This window comes from Oreochromis aureus, linkage group 3, assembly GCF_013358895.1.
Source record: "Oreochromis aureus strain Israel breed Guangdong linkage group 3, ZZ_aureus, whole genome shotgun sequence".
Taxonomy (NCBI): Eukaryota; Metazoa; Chordata; class Actinopteri; order Cichliformes; family Cichlidae; genus Oreochromis; species Oreochromis aureus.
Window position 1 is genome coordinate 59,754,525 of NC_052944.1, and position 26,219 is coordinate 59,780,743.

Sequence of the window (26,219 nt, forward strand, 5' to 3'; positions counted from 1 at the left end):
ATCTGGACCAAGCTTATTATCGTTAACGAAAACTAACGAAATAACGAAAACTAGAAGTGAAAAAACATTTTCGTTAACGGAAATAAAAATAAAAACAAGACTTTGCGAAAAAAGGATAACTAACAAACTGTAATGAGTGTTCACAAAACTAACTAAAATTAACTGAGTTTATAGCAAAAATGTGTTTAGTTTTCGTTGATGTGTGCGTGTCATACAATAGTCAAGGGTGAAAATGAAGTTTAGTTTCCAGGTTTTTTTCTTGCTGTGTCTCATTATGCCAGCAGGTGGCAGTACGTTAGTCTGTGTTGGTGCTCCGTCCACGCGCAGAATCATGTCAGGAAAAGTCGGGAGAAAGCACCAGAGTCCAATTTGGGATTACTTTGAATATGACTGTGTTTTGGATAAAGCAAGTGTCTTGTAGTGGAAAGAGACAAATTATGAGGGACATTTCTAAAGGGAAAAAAATCCCACCAACCTTAAAGTGCACTTGAATAGCTCACACAAGAAGGCTAACCTAGCTTACCTGGAGAAGGTAAGGGAGCACACTCAACCCTCATCCCCAGAAACAGAAGCCAACCCCAGGCAAGGCAGCGTGATGCATCCCGAGACAACAGGACTGGGATATCTACATAACTGTGTGAGTCAATTGCCTTCAAAAGGTTTATCAATTCACTTGAACCAAAATTACGAACACCCGGTGCTGCAAGAGTTAATAGTCTCATTGGGGCCAAGATATACATTTTATAGTTGCCTGGTATCAACGGTTGTTCATCTGCCCTAATTTATATATATATTTATTTATTTATTTAAAGAACCCATAGGTGGGAATGTGAGTTGTCTGTCTCTGCGTGTTAACCCTGTGACAGACAGGCGACCTGTCCAGGGTGCAGGGTATGGTAGCTGGAATAGCAACATACCCAAGGATAAGCAGAAGAGCATGACTGATATGATGAAACTGGGATTTTGTTACACTTAATTATTGCAAACACAACTAAAACTATAACTGAAACTAATCAAAACTAAACTGAAACTAAAGATTTTCAAAAAAATAAAAACTAAACTAAACTAGCAAACAATTGGTAAAAACTAATTAAAACTGATATAAAATTGAAAATCTGAAGTCAAAACTAAATAAAAATAAAAACTAATGAAAATTGCAAAACTATTAAAACCCTGATCTGGACCTGCATCTTGATGCTGTTCGTGGATACCCTGAAGACCGATATCAAGCCTGCTCCAGAAATGTTCAAATGATCTGCTTTAGCATCGAGTCATCTGTATATTAAACACCAGCTGTGTGTGTTACATGTTTGGAAGTATACTAGAATAAAAAAAGAACATTTAAACATTTGATAAGTGTGTTTGTTTGTTCAATAATCAGTGACAGTTGTGTATACTGCACCCTTGCTGTATGATGCATGTGAGAGAGAGCTGCTCACCAGACTTGATTAATCAGTATCATTATTTTCAATAATAATATGTTAATAGTGATTACTGAGCAAAGTTTGGACAGCACACACAGCTGTTTGAACTCTAATATAGTGAAGGTAGCGTGGTCGCTCATGTTGGATAAACATTTATTTATTTCACAATTTCTAATCATGTATCAGTCTCATCATGTTGGTTTTAAGTGTGATTTTGTTGCTTGCAGATGTCTTATAGGAAGAGGGTTTAACTTCCATAACAACTGCTCCCAGTGATCTAATCCAGTGTTCACACTGGTGAAGAAGTGCTTCCTCTCGCTTTGTTAAAACCTCTCTTTAAGTAACAGGAGTCACTCCCTCCCTTCATTATGGAGACAGCTGAGTGAAAACTTGTTTCACTTGCTTTAAGACAGACTACAGCCACTTCTGTCTGCTGCTATGATTGATCGATTCCCTCACATGCATTTTGGCTCTGATTTCTGGCTCTGCAGGTGACTGAAGCAGTGAATCCATGCATCTGTGTTTATCCATTTTTCCCCTGACCCAGGATGCAAGGGCAGCATCCTAAGCAGAGAAGCCCAGACCTCCCTCTGCCCAGCCACCTCCTCCAGCTTGTCCGGGGGAACATCAAGGTGTTCCCAGGCCAGCCGAGAGATATAATCTCTCCAACGTTTCCTGGGTCTGTCCTGGGACCTCCTCCCAGCACATTTAATATATTATATTATATATCAGAGATCAAGCGTGTTTCAGACTACAAGCCCTGTAAGAAGTAGGTTTTTAACTGCATTCAGGTTCAGTTCCAGGCAGGAGGTGTTTGAGGATATTCAAGTTGAAGTGTTTTACTCCACCTCCAAAGTTTCTCACTGGACATTCATATTAAACATTTTCAGTGTTTCAGATACTGAGGTTAGTGTATATGAGTAATCCCCGTGAAACTAACCCTGTGAACACTCAGTGGTCTCTCCTCTTTCATCTGAATGATGTCAGGAAATTCATCTCAGGTCTGCTGTCTCTTCTTCCCCTTTTATGCGTTTTAACCTACATTGTTCTGTATAATGTATTCACACGCAGAGACTACTGCACTCCTGACTGTTTAAGATTCATACAGATTGTGTTTAATTACGTGTAACATTTTTCAAAGTTGTTGCATGCTGAACTTAATGTATGCACTCACAAATATCTCCTCTCTGCCCCCTGCTGGTAACATCTCCAACCTTTTGCTGCAATTGATCGTATTGACTATAGCAGCATTTTTTATACTTATATTTGTAATATTTTGACACAAACAACAGCTGACCAGCTTTTTTGTGCAAATGTTTATTGTTACACTGACTGCTCTTCACCACCTCGTAGTAATCATCTATACTAATCGTCGTTCTACATCTGCCTCCATGTTCTAAAGTTTGATTTCAGCCCTTACAGCTCGTCTGAATGTCAACTGAATGTCAGCTCTCAGGTTGACAGTCAATTAATTTATATTCATCTGTATTTGAAACAAGAGCCGTCTGTACAGGTTTTGGAAAACTATTAAAAAACATTTGATATGTGTGTTTTTGTCTAAAGTTGTCTAAACATTTAAAAGTGATCTACTGAAAAGACCTGACACTGACTAATCTGTTGTCTTTATTTCTGTATGTTGGTGTTTACTATGGAGTGAAATTAGTCTCCATTTTGCACATTTGAACATCTTACTTTATGTTTATGGATCATATGATACACATTTCTAAAACTTTTGAGACTAATGTTTGAGGATATCCAAGGTTAAGTGGTTTACTCTCCAGTATATTTGTGGTTCTCTGTGTGTTTGTGCCCTGATTCACCAGCTGTGCCAGTGGTGATCCATAAACACTGCATTAGGGTAAAAAAGAGGTGGTGGTAGTGGCACAAACTGCAGGTTAGTCAGACCCCAGGGTGTCTCTTTGTTCTTTATTTTCTCCTCTTTCTTTGATTTTTCTTTTGCTTTTTATTTTAACAGTTAAATTTAGAAAATAAGTTTTTGTTATTTTTTCTTTTAAATGCTTCCCAGCATTGAATCTGCTCAGTGATACAACACAAGTTGGGACAGAGCCATCTCACTGACGTTACAACCTACAGTGCAGGGCTTAGATAACAATGCACACCGTGCGCATGAATGAGCACCAATAGCTGCTTTGAAAAAATGCAACACTTTGAGATCTTCTGCTAGTCTGTAGCAGCGACTGCTGTTTGCTCTGCTGTCTGCTGGGGGGGAAGTATCAGAGCCAGAGAAGCCAGCTGGATCAACAAAGGGATCAAAAGGTTCGAAGCGACATTGGTCACAATTTAGAGGCGTTTGAGTCATTGAGGGTCAGAGGTCACTAAACTGAAGTGGACAACCCATCCCACCCGCTCTACTCCACACTAGTGAGGCAGCAGAGCTTCTTCTCCCTCAGACTGATTTAACCTCGCTACCATAAAGAACACTTCAGGAAATCATTCCTACCATTCTTTATGAAGCTGCATAACAACTCTTCATTCTGTGACAAGTGAACACACCTGCCAGCCATAATGTCCCAATCTTATCTGTGTTTTACTATAATATCAAACTACTTACCATATTGTATTATATTATTGTATCCATGCAGCTGTTTTTCTTAGATTTAATGTATACATATTATTTATTTCTAATTTTACACAATGTTAAAGTTCCTTTTACTTAATGTTTTATTAAATCTCTGCATAGGACAGTATAAGACCCTTAGCAGGCACCTGTGGCACCTACCTAGCTATTAATCTATCTTGACAGCTCACAGATAACAAGTTGTTTCAGACACTGATGCTCAGGCCAAAGTGAACTGTTTCTTAAACAATGTTTTTAGTTTATGCTCAGCCAATTGAGAAATCCCTCCATTTCCAGTCAGACGTCAGGCTTGTCTGACTGGATAAACAGCTCAAAGCCCGTCTCCCGTTTCTCACTGTGAGAGATGTAAACACACGGAGGAGGAAACAGACGGCTGCGTGGACATGTTCAGCTCATAGCAAAACAAACAAAATGCACACGCACAGACACACAGTAAAAAAACACTTGCACTGACGTATAGATGAGACCATATGTTGCTGCGGTTTTTGGTCTCTTCCATGAACTACGTTTTTTGTAGGTCTGGTTTAGCTTTTCCATTAAAAGTCTTATTGTGTTGAATTTATATTACTGGTGTGTACTTTTATGGTACAACAGCAACGGAAACAAGCAAATATACTTTTTAAATGAGCACTTTGAGTTTCCCCCTTTACATATAAACTGTAAATGCAACATGGTTAACCTGACAGTCACTGGTAAGCTGAGTGTGTGGAGTTAGTGTTGATGAAGCTGTGTGTAAATGGATGAAATGCTGTAGTTTGGGTGGATCTTGGCCGGTGTGATGTCAAAGAGAGATGTCCTTATGTGGTCGTCTCCAGTCTGCTGTCTCTGCACTTCTTCCCCTTTTATGTGTTTTACACATGGTTGTGCTGTTTTTCTATGTTCACATACACAGACCAGCATTTTCAAATTCACGTAGTTTGTATTTATTTGTGTGACTTCAGTAAATATTTCTTTTTCCATTCTGACCTTGATGTGTAGACGTTCAGACATTAAATCATCCCAATTCTGCCCACTGCAACATCCTTGCTCAGGTTTCAAAATAAATTCTTACTATAAAATGAGGGATGTCTCTCTGCTGAAAGGCTGAACAACTTTTAATATGAAATGCATAGAGGCAGCCAATAGTTAACGTAAAAAGTGTAATGCAGAAACTGGAACACAGAGCGTGAAACTTTCTAAAATAGAAGCAAATGAGTTCATCAAGCAGAAGTACAACGATGTGCAGCAGCTGAAGTAAAGAAATGTGAGTTTCTGTGGGTGAAGGAGGAAAACAGCGCCAAATCACAACAACAGTCGCCTCAAGGTGCTTTATATTGTAAGGTAGACCCTACAATAATACATACAGAGAAAAACCCAACAATCATATGACCCCCTATGAGCAAGCACTTTGGTGACAATAGGAAGGAAAAACTCCCTTTTAACAGGAAGAAACCTCCGGCAGAACCAGGCTCAGGGAGGGGCGGCCATCTGCTGCGATTGGTTGGAGTGAGAGAAGCAAAACAGGATAAAGACATGCTGTGGAAGAGAGACAGAGATTATAACAAGTATGATTGAATGCAGAGAGGTCTATTATTAAATGTTGAGTGAGAAAGGTGACTGGAAAGGAAAAACTCAATGCATCATGGGAATCCCCCAGCAGCCTACGTCTATTGCAGCATAACTAAGGGAGGATTCAGGGTCACCTGTTCCAGCCCTAACTATATGCTTTAGCAAAAAGGAAAGTTTTAAGCCTAATCTTGAAAGTAGAGATAGTGTCTGTCTCCCGAATCCAAACTGGAAGCTGGTTCCACAGAAGAGGGGCCTGAAAACTGAAGGCTCTGCCTCTCAGCAGGTAAGCCTGCAGTTTGGGATGGAGTGACATGGTAGTATAAGGTGATTAAGATTTTTGATGTTAGAGATTTTAGAGATTAATTTTACAGTATTTGCTCAAATGGAATAAAGCAATCCTATATATTTGTTTTAATATGTGCTTTGACTCTAGAAGCACACTGTAAATATCAGTACAACAGCCTTGATTATATAGACACATGGTTCGTTTGAATGAAATAAGCTTTACTGACATACAGTGCTTGTTCTCATTTTTTTCTATTCTTTTTTTTAAATATCATATTTCTGATGTTTTATATCTGTTCCCAGTGTTTACAATATAAGTCCTAATGATTTTGTAGTATTATCAGATGTTTGTGTTATGCTACTATATTATATCTCATGTTCCTTATATCTTATTTCACATTGCTTACGTTTTATATGACATATTTCCATTGTCTTATGTCAATAAAAGATAAGGGAACTGTTAGGGAACATTGAGCAGCTTTATTTTGACATCCTGTGATATTCCTGCTTTATGCTGTGTGTCGTGCTGTGACAGTGCATGTGTGCTCTGTTTTGAGGCCAGAGATGTTAATCTAGTTAAATAATCACACTGGTCACAAGGATCTTTACATTTATTTACTTTTGTATAATCGTGTGATCTCTCTTTGTCTGCTTCTGGTCTCGATTCTGAGAACCACAAACCCTTCCTTTAAATGACGCTGCCTCCTTGTATAAACACTTGTCAGTGTCGAATGTAAAGCTGGTTTCCTTCTGCAGTCGCTCTGCACTCGTCATTCATGGATTCTTTCAGATTCGTCCTGATTTTGATTCTGATTTGTGGTGAGTAAAGCACTAAAAAGACAAAAGTTTATAAGGAAGTGATGGAAGTTTTGTTTTAATATGTAATATAATTGGTTTGTGGCACATATCAGAGATCCTGCATGTTTTTGTAATTCCTATGATTGGTTAGTTTTTAGCTGCATGTATTATTGTAGGCTCTACCTTACAATATAAAGCACCTTGAGGTGACTGTTGTTGTGATTTGGCGCTATATAAATAAAGTTTCATTCAGGAGATGATGGTGATCTCTGTGAAGTCCGTGGCCTGACCGATGGTGTTGAGGATACAGAGATAATGGTCTGTCATAAAGGAAGTTAATTAATGGATTGGTGTTGGTGACCTAAATAAGTTTCAGTGTTTGACTTTTATTTCTCTCACAGGTTAGTAAAGGATGGTTCTAACAGTAAAAAGATGAGTTGGGAGAGACAGACTCGTCTCGCTGATGTTTGTCAGGGAACAGATAACAAACTAATCCATGTGCATACATGAGCCTCAGCAGCTGCTTCCACAAACACTAAATGAGGATGAGAACAGGTTGTTCCCAAGTTTAATCAAAACCTATGAGCTCTCGACAGGAGCGGGCTTTTTCTTGTTGTTGTTCATTCAGTGGAAAAAATATATTACAGAAACCATTAGCTGTGTTTCTCATGTGTAACAACAACAAACTCTCTCCCTACCCACCGTGTTAGCCTGACCACGGGTAAATCACACACAGAGGAGAAAACAGAGCGCTGTTTGTGTTTGTGTATGCGGTCAAGTTCTTCAACTATGAGCTTAGAGCAAGACAAATAAAACATACAAGCACACGGTTGTGTTCCAGACAACCTGCTATTACATATAGAGGAGTCCATATGTTTCCATTCGCCACCATAAAGTCTAAGAAGTCGTCTTTTTGTTTTAGTGCTGTTTTAGTGGTGTGCTTTTACCACACTGAAAGCATTACAGCATTAAGGCACTATTTCTAAGATTTGTAATTGTAGTCCTTTGTTTTGATACAAACGCATGTTGCTGTATGAACTGAGATAAATCATCTGTTAATTATTAGTTTAGTCAACTTCTGTTCAATATAATTGTATTAATGTGGCGCCAAATCAAAACAGCAGTTGTGCCAAGAGGCTTCATGTTGTAGGATACAGACCCTACAGTGTTAGAAAACCCCCCCCTCAATAATCAGATGATCTCCTCTGAACAAGCACTTGGCGATAGTGGGAGGTAAAAACTCCCTTTTAACAGGAAAAAGCTTCAGACTGAACCAGGCTCATGGAGGAGCAGCAATCTGTTGCCACAGGTTAGGGGTGAAGGAATGGAAATAAATGGACAGAGGTGTATGAACAGATCGTGATTACACATCACATGGATTAAAGATTGAATTTCATTGTGAATTTTGAATTATTTTTTTTTTCAATCCTCTTCAAACCATCATGTGAGAAACGTGCATGTTAGTCTGCTCTTTTATTCTCCAGGCTTCATCTCACCCAAGTTGCACAGATAACTCACTTATGTGAGACGACTGATGCTATATAATATTTCCTGATGGAAATGAAGAAGATTAAAAAAGGCCAGATGGTTTTTGGTATCAAAATGATTCCATGTTTTTCATTTTAGCGCTCACAGCTCGTCTGACTGTGAGTCCCAGCAGCTTCCAGCTGTTTGAAGGAGACTTTGTGTCTCTGAGCTGCATGGAGGACGACGGCTCTGTTGGATGGACTCTGAGGAGAAACACTAGTAAAAAGCGAATGACTCCGTGTGGAGATGGGTGGGGGCAAGCAACTGCTTCTGCCTGCAAGATCACCTATATCTTAACACAGGACAGTGGAGATTACTGGTGCGAGTTCAGAGAGGGAGCAACCAGCAGCACCCTCACCCTGAGAGTCACTGGTAAGTTGAGCGTGTGGAGTTAAGCTGCTTTTATGGTCAAGCAGAGGTAGCATGTTCACTGTCCACTCCAATTCGGGGATGGCCTGTCTCCCTGCAATGAGCTCTGTTGCCAGATGGAGGCAGTATAACAAAGTATAATAGTGGGCCAGTCTTGCGTGTGGTATTGATGGTCTGTCAGCCAGCTATGGGGAAGATTAACGTTCAAACACAGAAAGAGCTGAAGTGAAAAAAAGGGTTAAAAACAATGAAAAGTTTTGACTGTGACCACTGTCTGTGTTTTTCATACTATATATTCCAGCCAACATTGAACTGCTCACATAATCTGCTTCCAGTGATTTCCAGTCAGGATCTTGTAGTACTGCACTGGAACGCACATGGGATGGGGAAAAAAACCCAACCACGATTGTGCATGTGTGGGACCGTAAAACCAACATTACTGTTCATGAAGCTATGTGTAAATGGATGAAATGTTGTAGTTCTTTGCCTGAAGGGAGGAAGCATGTAATTGATTCTGTTTGTTTGTCTGTATGTTTGTTAGCAGTCTAGTGTCCACAGTTTTCAGGATGCCTTTTTCAAATTTTGTGTGATGGTAGATACCAATAACAGCTCGAGCTGATGTAATTTGGGGGAAATCAGGTCAATTTCCCCCCAGTGTCCACACCACAGGGGGAAATCAACAAAAAGTGCATATTACCCAAACTTTTTTATGGATTCCGCTCCAATCATATGAATAAAAGATATATATACATATATATATATATATATATGTATATATATATGTATACATAAACACATAGTGCATTTTAGTTCAGACATCAACTTGTTGTTATAAAAGCATGCAGACGCCAGCATGTTGTAGTAAAAACACCATCAGACATCTTTCCTTGTCCTTCGGGGGGAGTTTACTGGTGTGAGTCCAGAGAGGGTCCCATCAGTAACATGGTTAACCTGACAGTCACTGGTAAGCTGAGTGTGTGGAGTTAGTGTTGATGAAGCTGTGTGTAAATGGATGAAATGCTGTAGTTTGTCTCTGTGCTCAGATAAATCAGTGATCCTGCAGAGTCCTGTCCTCCCTGTGATGGAGGGAGATGATGTCACTCTGCTCTGTAAAACAAAGACCACTCCCTCCAACCTCCCAGCTGCTTTCTATAAAGATGGCTCCCTCATCAGGAAGCAGCCTACAGGTCACATGACCATCCAGCATGTTTCCAGGTCTGATGAAGGCCTCTACAAGTGTGACATCAGCGGTCATGGAGAGTCTCCATCCAGCTGGATCACTGTCACAGGTGACACACTCACCTGTCTGTGTTTCTGCAGGTTTCAACATTCACAATGTGACGACAATTTAATGACTGTTTTTGATTTATTTTAGAGAAACACACCACCACACCTTCTGGAGCCTCCATTCTTCTCACTGTGTTGTTGACTGTTGCATCAGTCTGTGTTGTGGTTTTATCATTGGTTCTACGGAACCAGCTTACCAGAAGAAGCTGTAGAGGATGACATCACCAGTTTCCTCATGTATGACTTCAGTAAATGAGGACATTTTTGAAAAAGAGAATATAGTTTTTAAATGTTGACACTATAACTGCATATTTAAAAAGTAAAAATATGGAGATTGTTACAAAAGGACAAAAAGGAGACGTGGGAGGAAGATGGAGAAAACTGCAAACATGACACTGAGGACAACAAGCTCATCTTCTCTGTGATTTAGTGTTTGTTTCATCATTTAAGGGTTGAAATGTGCTGAGAGAAGACCATTAGCTTTTTGTTTGCTGGATTTTTACATTTCTATGTTTATGTCTGCACGCAAAGCTGCATGATTGTTTTTTCTTAACCACATTTAGAGTGTGTACTGTTTACTAGTTGTTGAGGTTCAACTTCCTCTTTATTTTTGCTCAGCTACAGCAGATATTTTTAGTATTCTGATCATTTCTTTAGTTGAGCAGCACCACTTCCCTTCAGCTCTCCAGTTTTTTGTTCTGTTTAAAAACTGTTTTTAACTTTTTTCATCTCTTCATCGATGTTAAGTTCCTCTTTCTTCACCTATGAGAAAGAGTGTTAAGGCACAAAGCTCCTGCAGTGCAGAAGCCCCGCCTACCCACTTTTTAACTCTTTCACCCAATCAGATGAAAGCTATGCTTAAGAGGGTAGATAGACTATCTGATAAGGGATACACAGAGGGGCTTCCCATTTTGAACTGCATGCAAAGCTACTCTGGTATAAGTAGCTCTGGCACAATACAAGTACTCAGGCGAAATGAGCAAAATATTTCCACTAAGAAGTAGAGATGGCACGATACCACTTTTTTATGTCCGATACCGATACCGATATCATAAATTTGGATATCTGCCGATACCGATATTAATCCGATATAGTGTGTTTTTTAATCAATAAAACTGTTTTTTTAATATCTTGCTGCATTTTGTATAAGTTCATACTCAAGTTTAAATAAACAACAACACTAAAGCTATTCTGTTATACCTGTATGTAAAAAATACACTGCACCCAAAATATTTCATAGTTCAGCAATACTGATCAATCTAATAAACTTAAACCTACTCCATCCTCCCTATTCTGGTATTTTAAAGAGTACTTAGCAGAAATATTAAGCAACCTAACTAATAGGGTTGCAAACTCCCAGCAAAAAAAAAATAGGGAACCACCCCCCACCCTCCACCTCATGATGCTTAATCAACGTAATCAACTTTAATTTGATGCAGGGTGAAAAAAAATGCACAGAATTAAATTATTTTTCAAGAATAATTAAATAGATTCAACATCTTTCTTCTACAGAATTGCAGACTGCACAGACGGTACCTTCCCAAAGGAAAAAGTACTATAGCTTACTAGGGTATATTAGACTTAACAGTTACTATATACAGTAATGGACTTCTATACATTTTACATCAGATTAAAACTTTGGGTGTAAGATTCAGATAATTATTTATTAAAAGCGAGACATTTTAAATGAGAATAAGAAAGAAAAGTATGTCTTTGTGCCCCTTTTTCCCTGTTCATGCCCTATCGGCCCCCCTGGCTACACTTTGCTAGATCCGCCCCTGCACAGTTACCAGCCGTCAGCTACGTAGAAACGGATCCTGGTGTAGAAAGTAATATTAAATAAATTCTAACAACAGCTTGTGAAGCTTAAACGTGCTGCTGTTGTTCAGCCGCTGGTTTCCTCTTTCTGGTGCAAAGTGGGCCAAAAACAAACAAGAGAGACGGACTCGCGACAGAAAAGCCGATCAGCTGATCATTAAGCAGTTTCACGATTGAAGTAGGGGCAGGAGAGGGAGAGAGAGAGGCCGTCGCTCCATATATCGGTTGTTAAGCTTAACGTAGGTACGCTTTACAAACATTCAGAGATGAACTTACACACTTGCTTTACTTCTCTCTGGGATAACTTCCTCAGAGATGAAATGCTGGATTGCTAGCGAGGCTACAAATACACACAGCCCCGACGTGCTACGGTTATGAGCCGAGTTACGCCGTGTCGCAAGTTTTGTGAGATGCTTTTTTGATATTTAATGGATCGGATTACATTTTTTATTTCTCACCGATATCCGATCCAGCAATTTACGTCAGTATCGGACCGATACCGATACCTAATATCGGATCGGTCCATCTCTACTAAGAAGTGCAAATGTTAGTGTAGCAAAACACAACCACTCGCAGGCAGAGATGGTTTCTTTTAAACCTTACAGTTACTGGTCTCTGTGTTGATTTACTCTCATGTTCCTGTGTGTGTCCACAGACATGTATGTTACAGTGTTTATCACTGCTGAGATTAAGATTGTGTAGCTATTTTGAAAGCTGAAGCAGATAGTGTATTTTTCCATGCTAACACAGTTTAGAGCTGTTTTTTAATTCAGTGCCCTTTGACATTTACACTGTTCAGTTTATGGTGTACAGTACAAAGCTGCACTACTTCCTCCTGGTAAAATTAAAAAAACTGTTTCCGTTTTTTTTGTTTTAACTTTTTTATTAGTGTGCTGATACTAGTGTTTTTATTAATAATAAATAATGCTAACTGTTAATGGAAAGCATGTGTCGGTGTCAGTACTCCACTGACTGAACACTTGTATGAGTTTATTTTTGTTTTTTTAAACTAGTAGAGTGCACCCTGCAGTAGTTTCCTTACTTTAATTTAGGGAATTATGTTCTGAAAATAGTCACTGAGACACTGGGAAAAAAAAAAAAGCTAAAACATAAATCCAATTAAAAAACGTACTTTACCCAACTTGAACAATTTCATTAACCCTTTAAGATTTTTTAAATCCCTGTAGAACCGGAACCACGTAAGCTAGCGCAATAATTTTTTTTGCATATAAAACTGGAGGAATTGTACTTACATCTTATGCCATCAGCTTGTTCTATGTCACGGTTTCCTTCCATATATATCTTTGCAAAAAAATGCATCAAAAGCACTTGCAGCAACAAAACATAATATTCCAGAAACACGCTTTGCCGATCTAATCAGCTGTTTGTAAGACTTACTAAGTTTGAATAAACATCAGCGCGAACTATCGCATGTCCGCTATTCCCTGCTCGTAACCGTAAGTTATGTTATTTTCATTGAAAATGTTTTTTACCTTCTGGGCCTTATAAGCCTATACTGGTGTTTTTAGAAGTCTTGTTTGACTTTATACTTTTCTGAATAGTTTCTGGGATGCTTCTCAAATTGCACTGCTGGAAATAGTTTTTTTTTTTTCCTTGCATATCCTGTTTTTTGGAAAATTTGCATTATAATATTTATTTTCGTTTTTCCTGCAGTATATAAAAATTGGTGTATCTCAAAAATAAAACTATGAAGACACTCAAAATAAATTTCAAGTGGTGGGAAACTATTTTGTGCAACTTTTTTGTATTTGCAGTTTTGAGGGATAAGCCTCTTAAATTTTTCTAATTAGAAATATATGTAAAAAAACAAAACAAAACGGTTTTCAATATTTTTTTGTAGTTTATTTACACTTTTTTGCAATTTATGTAATTACTATGGACTTAATGAATACATATCATTAGAATCTGGGCTATAAAGGCTGTATTGATGTATAGCAACTTGAAATGCTCCCAAAAATGGCACTACAGCAAGTAAAAATATAAAGATAAGGACTTGGTTCTATGGTAGGTCTTAAAGGGTTAATAAATTTGGGTTTTATTGTGAGTCACATTTTCTATCTCTTTTTTATTTACAAGTTTTTATGATGATTTTCTTTTTTTATATCTACATCTGGAAATATTTTAGTTTTGTACAATTTTTCACTCCAACTCCAGCGGGCTGAAACTCATCTTGTTGGTGGGCTGGTTCTGGACCCCAGGCCTCATGTTTGACACCACTGGTTTAAACTGTAACTGCAGATCTTGTTTGAGCTTCATGATTGACTCCACGTCACTTTCTTAGGCACACATTTCTTGGCAGACATGTTCATTTTCTCAGGGTGGAGCAAATCAAGTGTGGGCCACTGCAGTGTTAGACTTTTCGTCTCCACTCCACCTCACGCCATGTTACGGTAGCTTACCGTTCTGCAGGATGATACCGCTTTTTGCTGTTGTGGTATAATACTCTAGGACAAATTATGGTAACGCACCGTAGCTTATTTTACGGTACCGTTATGTCATAAATTACGTCAACAAAGTAACATCATACTGTGATTAAGAAATTGGTATACTACCATTTATTCACGGTATGTCACTGTAAACCCGCTGCAAGGTAATAAACTGCAAACATGTTTTGGAGTTTTTTAGTGTTGATTTTGCAGTACTAAGCTATGGAAATTACTGCAAAGGCTAACAGTGTGTGTCAGTATGATGGAAGGTCACAGTCAGAGAAGATCTACTTAAAGCTGAGCATGAATCTATTAGATTCTATTAAACACCTTCTATGATGGTTTTAATTCGACTGATAATAGATTGGTGATGAGTTTTGTTGTTGTTTAGCGGAATCCAGACGTTTAGCTCACTGACTTGAGCCCCTTTGTTATTACGCACGTGTTTATGACCCCACCCTCAGTCTGTTCTTCTTCCTCAAAAGACAAGCAGCCTTGTCACTGAACGCACCTGTTTTCACGCTCAGAAACTTTCAGCTTTATTTACAAACTCCTCTTTAATCTCGTTGGTAGGGTTTAAACTGAGATGTTCTGTTTTCGGGAAATCTCACCATCCTATGGATATTTAGCAAACTTTGAAAAGTCCGATCATCAGAACATTGACACGGAAATGGCTGCTCGGACATCTGAGCGTCACTGCTTGACTCACCGTCTGTTTTTGCAGGTGAGCGTTAACTAACATAAGAGATTTGTTCATATTTATTAGATTTGTAAACTTGCTCGGAAGTGAACCACGTGGGACCTGCCTGCAGATAAACAGTTAAGGAAACCATAATTTCCGCTCAGACTGTGGAGTAACTCTGGAGCGGGTTAAATACATATTTTCTCTTTTGTTTGCTGACTCCAAAAACCAAAACGTTCAGTCAGAGACGGTGTGAGGAGGTTAAAAAACGTCTGCGCAGACTGCTTGCTTCTCACTGCGCGCGCTCAGATCAAAACAGGCCGTTTTGTTTTTGTCTTGTGCGCGTAACCGACCGTTTGAGCGCCTCCCAAGTGTTAAATTAACACTAGAGAGTATCTATGTGTCCACTCCTCTGAGTGTTAAATATAACACTGTTGAGTGTTAAATGAACACTTTTGAAAGTGTTATATCTTTAAAAGTAACCTAGTCAGTTCTGAAGATTTACAACGACTAACACTGAGCAGTGCTGATTTTCCGACTCTGGAAAATAACTCAAAATGTTAGAAAGGATCAGAGAACAGCTGACAGAGGAGCTACAAAGTAAAGCCTTTAAATATACGAGGAAACATGATGCATTAGTGGTGCAAATGAGATGTGAGAGCAGTGCTGGGCATTAACAAGAAGCCTTTGTGCGCGCACACTTTGAGCGAGAAACATAAGACACGGTTCAGTAGGCAGATTATAAACCGTGTCTTTACAGCACCGAATCTACAAACAGCCTAAAACACACTGAGAGGTGAAAGGAAACTGAAGATTACAGCTGATTTTAACCTGGAAGTCAGAAGTGATACTGTGGCTACCCACTGGAGGCTGAATCGATCCATCTCGCTGTCTGCTGCTGTCAGAACATTTAAAACACAAAATCTGAGGATTTCTTGTTTCTGTTGTTGTCGCTCCACAGGACGCAGCATGTATCCGGGCATACACCCATCCTGAAGGCAACACATTAATCCATTAAAGCTCAACATAAAACTCTCATTTTAAACTTGTATGAAGTCCTGATATTTTTATTTAAACAGATCGGACTGAAATAGACGGGCGCAGTCACGTTGAGCTGCTGAGGTTGATAAAATTAGGTTTTTCTAGTCAATTTTTCAGTAGCTTATGTTTTCTTTTGCTTTTTTTTTTTTTGACTGGACAGGGGAAATGCGCTTCACCGTGGCTAGGGTTGAACCGCTGCCTTTCAAGCCAATCGATATCGTTTCCGTGAAGCAGCCTTTAGTTCTTGTAAATGCAGCATCATTGACACTTTACATTAAAGAAATTAACGGAAGGGATTGTGTATATCGCCTCGTATATAAATAGAGGTGTGATTTGTTTGGTTTTGAATAACATTTTTTTTCAAGCCCTGTGACTTCAGTTGCTTTAGTCCTCCTGTTCTGCTCAGCTGCTCCGCCGTCTCCGTCCACCCATCATACTTTAGATGACTTCTTTAATAATCTTCATGTATTTATCTCTAATTGTTTCATCTATAGGTGAGTGAAACCGAGAATGTTTATATTTTAATTCGTGTCAAACTTCAAAGATAAACTAATAAGAGTAAGTTTATCTGTTCTTTAGAAAAACAAAAACTTTAATTCGAGTTGTTCAAAACATGACTAAAAGTCTTTTCACTGTCACTTTTCATATATCTTGATTAATGCAATGAGTTCAGTACACTCAAGTCTTTAACAATGAAACAGCACTCTCAAAAAATAACTCTTCGAATGAACATAAAAAATCATGGAAAGAATTTCCATGATTATTAAATTGCTTTATTTTTTAAGCATTCTTTATTAATGTACTTGAGTTGAACCAACTTGATAAATTAATGATGAATCAACTTATATATTGCGGTTGAGTCCTACTTACAAGTCTGACACTTCTGACACTTGTTTAGTGCAAATTTTCACCATGCTTGAACGACATTGTGACAGAGTTCAGTAGCAGCCCATCAGCGTCTGAAATCAACACCATGAAGACAGGCTTATTGTTGCTTGTCCTGTTGCTTGAGATGTTAAAGAGGATTGTATCAAGTATGAGAAGTTTGCCAGTTAAAGTGTGTTTAACATGGTAAACTGTGTATTTCAACCATAACTGTGATTTTTTTCAATCCAAAAATGAAATGAAAGCTCAAGCAGGAAGTGCTAAACAGGCATAGCTGGACTGGCCATCGGGCATACCGGGCATTTGCCCGGTGGGCCGCTGGCGATTTTTTGTTTTTATGGGCCGATGGATTTTTTTATTTATTTATTTTTTTTTTAGGAAGGGTATATATAATGAAAGGTGTTGGATTGGCCAATTGGTCATGATCGACTCTGGGCTGGACCAATTACAGCCGAGGAGGCCGAATGCACCCTCCCCCTTGTTCAGCAATCTTATAGACGAACTAAAGAAAATGGAGAACAAAAAAAGGAAAGGAGGTGTTTATATCACTAAATCTGTCATTTATTAATTTTAATATTAATTAATGATCATGTCTCACCTCTAGTGTTCTTGGTCTTAATTTAAGGTTTCTACCATGTGTTGTAGATAGTTCAGGAGGTTAACTCGACCAAGCAGTCTTTTGTTTCCGCTATGTACTGTTTAAAATCCAGAATAGGGAGGATGGTGTAGGTTTAAGTTTATTAGATTGATACATATATACCAACAAGGCAGTGTACATCAAAGCAGTTGTTTTCATGCAAAGGCTTTATGGTTTTTCCTATAGCGATTGACAGATGACGTGACTTTCGCGCATTGCATGCCAGGAACTCGTGGCAAAACAATCCAAATACCGTATCAAATGCAAGCATTTGCAGCACCGCAAAACGTTCATTCTCCGGTTCCAATACCTTCTTGGTTTTCTTTGCCGCACAAAAAGGAATGTACAAAACTAAGGAGAACAATGCCGGTCCGTACAAAGACAGACTCGACGAAAAGGCAAAGAAAAAGATACGAGGAAAAAATCAAAGGAGTGAAAGGGTCAGACCCTTACGAGCACACAAAGTGGACAAAAGACGTTAGCGTGCTGCCCAACTTTAACCACGCTCAGATTTATAATTATATGGATCTTGGAGTGAGTGCATACACTCATGAAGTTTTTAGTAACTTCAGGTCACTGCAACAAGCCCGGTACAGTTTACCGACGGATGGGTACAGGACCTTGAAATGCACTGTGTAGAACGAAAGACCATGTACAATCAAAGGTAAGTTTACCAGTCTCACAAATCGTCTTCATAAATACACAATCGTTAACCGTTTATTAATATAACCTTTGAGCTCAACGGTAATTAATTAGTAGTGGAAATAATTTCTGGTGACAATAATATTGTATGTTGTAATCGCACTGGACAATTAGTGATACAAAACAACTGTTTTATCCTGTGAATAAAAGTATATGTTTTTGTCAATGTACCCTGGTAATAACAGAAGCGAAACGCAATATTATATACAATAAATAAAGAAGCATAGCGTGACAATTTCTGTTCAGCGCCAGACTTGCTTGTAACCTATATCACCAATTATGTTAAGAAAAATGACGTATTAAGTACTACAAAACACTGACCTTTGTGGGAATGCTTGGAGCAGACTAACATGTGAGCTGGAGTGTTCTGAGACGTTATATTTGGTATATCTAGACCATCCGTTGGCTCTTACTTGAAACATGGCTTAAAAATTTCTCTTCAAAGACATCCGATAAAAAAACCCGATCTCTTTACCCGTAGGCTTCCCGTGGCTGTCATGCAACCGGCTATTGCAGTTAATAAAACAACAGCTTCTTGCCATTTTTTGGGTTTCTTTTTATCGCTGTGTAACTGAGTTCAATTGAAAGCCTGCGTGGGCTAGTACCTCTTGCCTCAAGTTCCCAGAATCCTTTGCGGTTTTACCCCTGAATGACGTCACATTTTCAATCTCTATCCTGGTGGGCCGGTCTCTAGTCAAAATGCCCGGGCCGATTTTTTGTCCCAGTCCAGCCCTGTAAACAGGCCTAAAGATGGAGATTTTTTAGAGTTTCTGGGGAAATCTCCAATGGTATTGGGGGGTTTTGCTATATGATGAGTTGATGTTAGAGTGATTCACGATAACACGTGGGATTTTCACAGTTGTGGTGATCAAAATAATTAAAAATCTTACTGTAATATGATAAAACATGTTTTTCTTAAACTATCATATTAACATTTTGTGATCCCCGTGTCTAAATGTGCTAAGAGACTACCTGGAAATGAAAAATATCTCACAGAAGAATCATTTCGTCAAAGGTTTAAACTGTTAATGCTGCTCTCGGTTCAGCTCAGGATATCAGCGACTGTGTGTGAAATGAAAATCATTAACATCAGTCTGACATCAGTCACTGTCTTTTGTGCAGGAGGTAGTTTAAAGCAAAGAGGGACCAGCGACTGGACGGCAAACACATCATCACAGATGTGCGTTCAGGTGAAAACCATGTGACAGCCTTACAAGACATTTGTGATCACATGCTTGGTGTCAGAGGACAAAATAATATCAAAGTGGAGTGTTTGATTGATGACAGTGCTTCATTATCTGGGCAAATATCGTTCACGAGTGTTTTAAATCAGGTCCGTGTTAATCAAGTACTTTTAGTTTACACAAATGCTAAATATAAATTAATAAATACAAAAACTAAACAAATAATACATAATGATCATGTTCAAGATGTCTCAGTGTACTTTTAGACATTTAAAAAGAAAAACCTGCCTGCACTGGAAAAAAAAAAGTTTTCCGTGACATTTTCACACCAGTGGTACGTGGAACCACAAACACCCTTAAAAATGTACTTTTTCCTCTGACATCATTTCAGGGTTGTTGTTTTTTTTGTTGAACAACTGTGGTGTGTTCAGTTTTAAATATCCTGTTCCAACAGTGGGAAAAAAAGATTGATTCTTTTCTTTCCTTCAGCTCTTCAGCAGGATGTGCAGGTGAAGCTTGGAGAGGACATCACTCTCCAGTGTCAGATTACCACAGATGAAATAATCTCAGTGCTGAAGTGGAGCAGAGCTGACCTGAACACAGACGGCTACGTCTACTTCTACAGGAACAAACGCTCCTATGAAAACTACCAACATCCATCTTTTCATGGCCGAGTGAAGCTGAGGGACCCAGAGATGAAGGATGGAGACGTTTCTCTGATCCTGAACAACGTCACGTTTAATGACACTGGGATTTATGAGTGTCATGTAGCTGTGAGGAACCCTGTGAGAAGTAAAAGAGTTCACACTGAGATCAGTCACTTCTTCAACCTCACAGTCACAGGTGAGTTTGTCTACACGCCCTGGAAACTGCATCACATTTCAGTTTTTTGGGTCCCTAAACTGATGTTAAACAGCTTTTTTTGCTTGTGATAGTTTCACCTGTTGGTTCCCTGCTGTGTTGGAGTCTTACTTTCTGCTCTGACAGCTGATGTTTTCTCTGCAGGTGAAACGGATAAAACCATGTCGGAAAAGCAGCTGAAGGAAAAAGGAGCTACAGAAGGAAACATGTATGATAGAAAAGCAGAAACTCTGAGTGTTCAGATTATTGTTGTTGTTGTTGTTATTGTTCTCGTCACTACTGTCATTGGGTTTATGGTATTTTTGAGATTTAAAAGAAATAAGGAGCAGTTCATAGCCAAGCCTAGTGATGAGAGTGAGGAAATGGCCTGAAATGTTACTTTCTTTACGATGCAATAAAGAGCCCCTCGGGATAATTTCTTGTTACATCTCAATGTACATCAATTATTTACATATACACTGCATCTCTGCTGTGTGTGCTTCACCCGAACCCCTTTGAGAATCTTTTAGAGTTGCTGACAGCTGTAAGTCAAGATAAATGTTGTCCTTGCATATGCAAAGTGAAGCAACGAACTGTTAACAGCAGCTAACAGCTTGGTTATTAAGGAGATAAACATGGTCCCTGTAGAAACAAGAATTGGCACCCTCATGTATTGCATTCAAAGGTTCATATGGATAAGTTCGGATAAGTTGCTGCTCAAAACAAAGGTCTTGTATTGATACCAGAATCAGCTGTTTAATGTAGAAACAGCACTGGTGTTCACATTCAGTTCAGTTTTATTTATATAGTCACATTTCACAATAGGTTTGACTTCAAGGTGCTTTATGCTGTCAGGTTAACACCCAACAATAGCAAAGAAAGCTCCAACAATCAAGCTGTGAACAAGCACTTGGGTAGACTCTTTATATTCAATCATCAAACAAAAGAAGCTTCAGTGACACTGAAATTACATGTAACTTAAACTTAAACTCTGCTGATAATAACTTCTGTTCACTGGTAAATTAAATGGACTGATCCTTACATAGCACTTTTCTACTCTCCCGGATCGCTCAGAGCGCTTCATACTACATGCCACATTCACACAGGAACTTTCTTCTATGCTTTAAGTGCTTTCTATTTAACATTCATTCTCTGATGGACGCATCCGAGAGCAACTTGGGGTTAGTATCTTGCCCAAGGTTTATGACCCCGCCCTCAGTTTGTTCTTCTTCCTTTAAAAGACACTTGAGCGTGCACTTGAAAACAAACGCACCCGCTTTCACGCTTGGAAACTTTCAGCTTTATTGAAAAACCGGGATCTCCTGTTCTCGGGTAATCTCACCATCCTTTGGATATTTAGCAAACTTTGAAAAGTAGGATGATCCGAACAATAAGACGGAAATGGCTGCTCGGACATCCGAGGTTCCGAGCTGCACTCACCGTCTTTGTCTGCAGGTGAGTTTGAACTAACACTAAGAGGTTCGATCATATTTATTAGATTTGTTAACTTGCGCGTAAGTGAACCATGTGACCTGCCAGCTCTCACTGCAGATAAACAGTTAAGGATCATTTCCGCTCAGACTCTGAAGTAACTCTGGAGCGGGTTAAATACACATTTTCTTTTGTGTTTGCTGGCTCCAAAAAACCAAAACGTTCGGTCAGAGACGGTGTGAGGAGGTTAAAAACCTGCGCAGACTTTGTGCTTCTCTCTTTGCGCGCTGACATAAAAACAGGCCATTTTGTTTTTCTCTTGTGCGTTAATCGACCGTTTGAGCACCTCCCACTTCACTTCATATAAAGTCAAGCTTTTAATTATACAAGGATAAATGCTGCGCTAGTGGTACAAATGAGACTTGACATAATATTTGGCTTCTATTATTTACACAATTTCTCATTTTTTGCAAAGTGCAGTCCGTTTTATTTGAACAACAATATAAAATGTGACGGATTAAACTGATCAAGCAGAAGAAAAGTCTTCTCTGCAGCCACAGTCTCTGTGCCTCAATCTGCATTCGTCTGCACACATCATAAAAGTCACTGCTACGACTTTCATCACTTTATTCTTATTGTCCTAAATATTTCTCATATTGTGACTTTTGCTGCCATCTACTGGTTAAAATAAGCATAGCAAACTGTAACACTTCTCAGAACTGCTCGGCCTTCTTGTAAATACTCATCTTGTTGCTAATGCTCCACATCACACTGATAAAAGTTTCATCAGTAAAATGTTGAAGAACTGACTCAAAATCAAAGCCCCGAGGATCATTTAGCATCTGTGTAATATTTTGCCATCATGTGTGTACTGTGATGCTGCATGCTAACGCTAATTTGATGTATTTGTTGATTCCAAAAATGTAAAGGCCAAGTTTCTCCTGAAGGAGATCACAGATTTTGATAATCCAATAAAGAATGAGTTTTTTATATTCATCTATGCTCTCTCTCCCTCTCTCTCTTACAAAGTGAAACATAAGTAAAATGAAACCAACTCTGTTTTCACTGCAGGTCAGGCTGCAGACAGACACTTCACTTCCCAGCCTCCAGTCACAGCAGTCACAGATGGAGTCCCTCATAGTCTTCTTGTTCATGATTTCTTGCTCTTTAGGTGAGTGAAAGAGTTTTCTTAAAAAATATATTTTATTAGGTAAGTTTAAATCTGTGTAATGTGTTTAACAGGTTAAATGTTGATTCCCATGTTTTGTTTGCAGGTTGAGCTCCTCTGTTTCTTTGTAGTCATTTTGTTCAGCATTTTTACAGCAGCATGTTTAATGATGTAACAGCTGATGTCAGATCCAGGGGTGGGGTGGAGGGATTTTAAAGTCCCAGAGCTCACCTGAATCTGGCTGCTGTAAGCTGATTGTGTTTTGAGTCAGCAGCCACTTTGTGGTTTGTGTGTTCTTTGAATTGCTGCACGATGAGAACAGCACCAGTCACTCCGGGGTCTGAAATGGACACCAGGAGATGTTACTTACAGGAGATGTTGGACAACTTTTCCCTTTTAAAGTGTGTTTAACGGTGTAACTTTGCATTTTTATCTTAACGTTTTTTCCCCACTACAACTGAGTCTAACAGTGAAAAAAAAAAAAAAAAAAAAGTAAAAATGGGAAGTGAAAGCAAAACATCAATCCAAGACTTTCTCTTTTGGTTGGGAGTCTTTCATTTCTCCTTTCACTTCTGCTTTGGGTTTTAAGGAAATCATTTATGTCACATAGCTCCAATGTGAGACCTGCCAGAATTAAAACATGACAAGGACACCTCTGGACTTTGCATATGTGATGAGTGGGGCTGAGAGTGTTTTGTGCTAACATATAAGATTTTCAGATTTATTGTAGAGAAGCTCATTCCAAATATGCCTCTAATAATTCCACAACATAAAAAAATATTATATTAACTTGTGACTTTAATTATTGTGTATTTGAGTCTCTTTTTTTTCTTTTTTGTAAATTCATGAAACTCAGAGCTCCCATGCAGGGAGGTGGAGGGAGTCTGAAGTGATGTTTGACTAAAGATCATTTTTATTGAACTTGAACACATAAGCTTCATTTATATGAACGTTTACAATGTTGACACACTTGGTTCAGCTCAGGTTGTCACTGACTGAGTGATATATTTAAACTTAAACTCCTTTACTTAAATAAGTTTATTAATTAAGTGTTAAGTGTAAATTAAGTGCAGTACACTCAAAAAAGAAAGAGAAAATCAGTTTGTATTTGACTTTAACTACTTTCATTTCATTTCATTCATTTCATAGGTTCAATTTAAATGTGCGATTTAATGGAATTTAGTCAAATGAAATGAACTTGATTAGCACACATTCAGTTTATACCAAGCACTCATAAATCCCACTGTCATTAAATGTGACACTGGCCACATTCTAAATGAGCAATTATTCGAATAAATAAAGTATTTTACATGTTTCAGTTGCATTTTAATTAAAATCATTACTTTATGTTTAATAAGGGTGTATAATATTTATTTTTAGTGTGATAGACAATAAAATTGCACAATAATCAGGTACCTTTGAAATAAATAGACAGTAAAATACAAAGTAAAGTAGCCAAAAGTTACACTCTGCTTATAGATACTTATTACGCCTTTCTTTACTGTAAAATTTTGACTTGTTAGTGTGTTATTTTAGTGCACTGCAGGGTAAAGATTTGTAAGTATAGGTACATAATAATAACATAATTCAGCTGAAATACTCTGAAATTACATTTAAATTAACGGAATTACACCTTGAGACTGGTTTTTACAGAGTCAAGTAAACATAGTTGGAGTTTATTTGACGCCAAAAAATATTACAACTAACTGAGGGAAGCTTAGCAGACAGCCAGCAGCTACAGCCCTGTTTTCGGGCTCATCGTAATCAAGTATGTCTCTGATTTTAAGCCTCTGCCCACACGAAGCTGTTACAGAACGGGAAATTAGGTACAGGGACCAAAACTGGTTTTATAGACCATAAACATTTTAACATGGTGCTCTGTGAGGACTGATGAGTATTAGAGGAACTGCTGTTTGAGGATCTTTGCTGTTGTCTTGATTTTTCAGCCACAAATTCTTATCAAGTGGCATTAACAGTTAAAAATGTTTTAAAAATTTAAAAAGGAGTTACATTTAAAAAAGATTATTTTCTTTTCTTCAGCTCTGCAGCAGGATGTGCAGGCGAAGCTTGGAGAGGACGTCACTCTCCAGTGTCAGATTTCCAAAGATGAAATAATCTCAGTGCTGAAGTGGAGCAGACCTGACCTGAACACAGACGGCTACATCTACTTCTACAGGAACAAGCGCTCCTATGAAAACTACCAACATCCATCTTTTCATGGCCGAGTGAAGCTGAGGTACTCAGAGATGAAGGATGGAGACGTTTCTCTGATCCTGAAGAACGTCACGTTTAATGACACTGGGATTTATGAGTGTCACATAGCAGTGAGGAACCCTGTGAGAAGTAAAAGAGCTCACACTGAGATCAGTCACTTCATCAACCTCACAGTCACAGGTGAGTTTGTAGTGCTCACACTCAGCCCACGCGTCATAAAACCCCCAAAACATAAAAGCATGAAATTATAAACTAAAAATCTAATGACTGATTATTTGTTACTTGGCAAATAGACAAACAAAAGCCAGTGAGCTAAAACTCATCCACTGTTTCTTCTGCTCACTTCTTTTAGTGTGAAGTGTGAAGGGGAGAGTCATTAGCATGCTGCTAACACAGATGCTAAACATTAAACCACTGTTTGAAATTCTCTGACAGCTGATGTTCTCTCTGCAGGTGAAACAGATGAAAAGATGTTGCAGCAGCGACTCGTGGAAAGTGAAGCTGGAAACATGCAGGATGTGGAAGACATAGTAACTCCAACTGTTATAATGGTTGTTTGTTTTGTTGCGGTTGCTGTTATTGTTGTTGGTTTTCTGACATTATTCATATTTAAAAGAAATAAGAAGCAGCTTCCAGTCCAGACTAATACAGAGGCAGTCGAGGCTAAGCAACATGGACTTCTTGTTTAAAAGTGAAAAATAGGAAATAACAAACTGTTCTGTGGTTATCAAAAACATAACAGCTCTGGAAACTCTTCACAAAACAGCAAATTCAGCCTGGAGCTTCTTACTGTGGTATAGCAGTGCTAACCACTGCACCACTGTCAGAGCCTGGCACATAGGAATAATTACAATTTAAAGCTGCAAGCAGCGTTATGAGGGAATAATTACAAAAGATGGAGCTCACAGTAGAACAGAAACAATATTTGCGTGTTATAGTGATCTTTTTTTATAGTAATACTAGTCTGGAAGCAGACTAGTATTACTCACTTGTGCAGTGTTTTCTGTCTCTGTGGTGGTGGACACCAGAACAGAAGGCAGTCATCAAGTTGAAAAAGGATTACCGTCAAGCTTGGTTGGCTTGTCGAGTTTGTTGAGATCATGGAACAAAACTTTTGGTCGACCTCAAAGTGATTCTGGAAAATGTTACTCAGGAAGGGGAAGCAGTTTCCTGCCCCTGCTGTCATGCTATATGTCATGTATAAGATGAAGATGCAGTGCTGCGGGATTCACAAGTTCTGGAAATGAACAGAAAATAAAAATAATAAAATAAATAGAAAATTCTGAAAAAGAAATCACAAAAAAATGTTTTCGATTGGTGCTGAAAAAGGATT

The 26,219-nt window shown here is 38.6% G+C and overlaps 1 protein-coding gene across 6 annotated transcripts; it reads left to right on the forward strand.

Moving 5' to 3' along the window:
* Positions 1–14,588: 14,588 nt before the first annotated feature.
* Positions 14,589–25,948, forward strand: LOC116328332 (sodium channel subunit beta-3-like). Of its 6 annotated transcripts, none has more exons than XR_005610046.1 (7): positions 14,589–14,826; positions 19,172–19,229; positions 19,723–20,076; positions 20,239–21,405; positions 22,576–22,675; positions 24,713–25,066; positions 25,340–25,948. XR_005610046.1 is itself a non-coding variant. In XM_039606203.1 (7 exons), the coding sequence occupies exons 4-7, from the start codon at positions 21,475–21,477 to the stop codon at positions 25,573–25,575; spliced, it is 744 nt and encodes a 247-aa protein (XP_039462137.1). In that variant the 5' UTR covers positions 14,589–14,826; positions 19,172–19,239; positions 19,723–20,076; positions 20,239–21,474; the 3' UTR covers positions 25,576–25,948. The 6 variants fall into 6 exon arrangements, 5 of the variants coding, with proteins under 5 accessions (XP_039462137.1, XP_039462136.1, XP_031605956.1 ...); XM_039606203.1 differs by having other exon boundaries at positions 19,172–19,239; positions 20,239–21,528; XM_039606202.1 differs by having other exon boundaries at positions 20,239–21,528.
* The last annotated feature ends 271 nt before the right edge of the window (positions 25,949–26,219 follow it).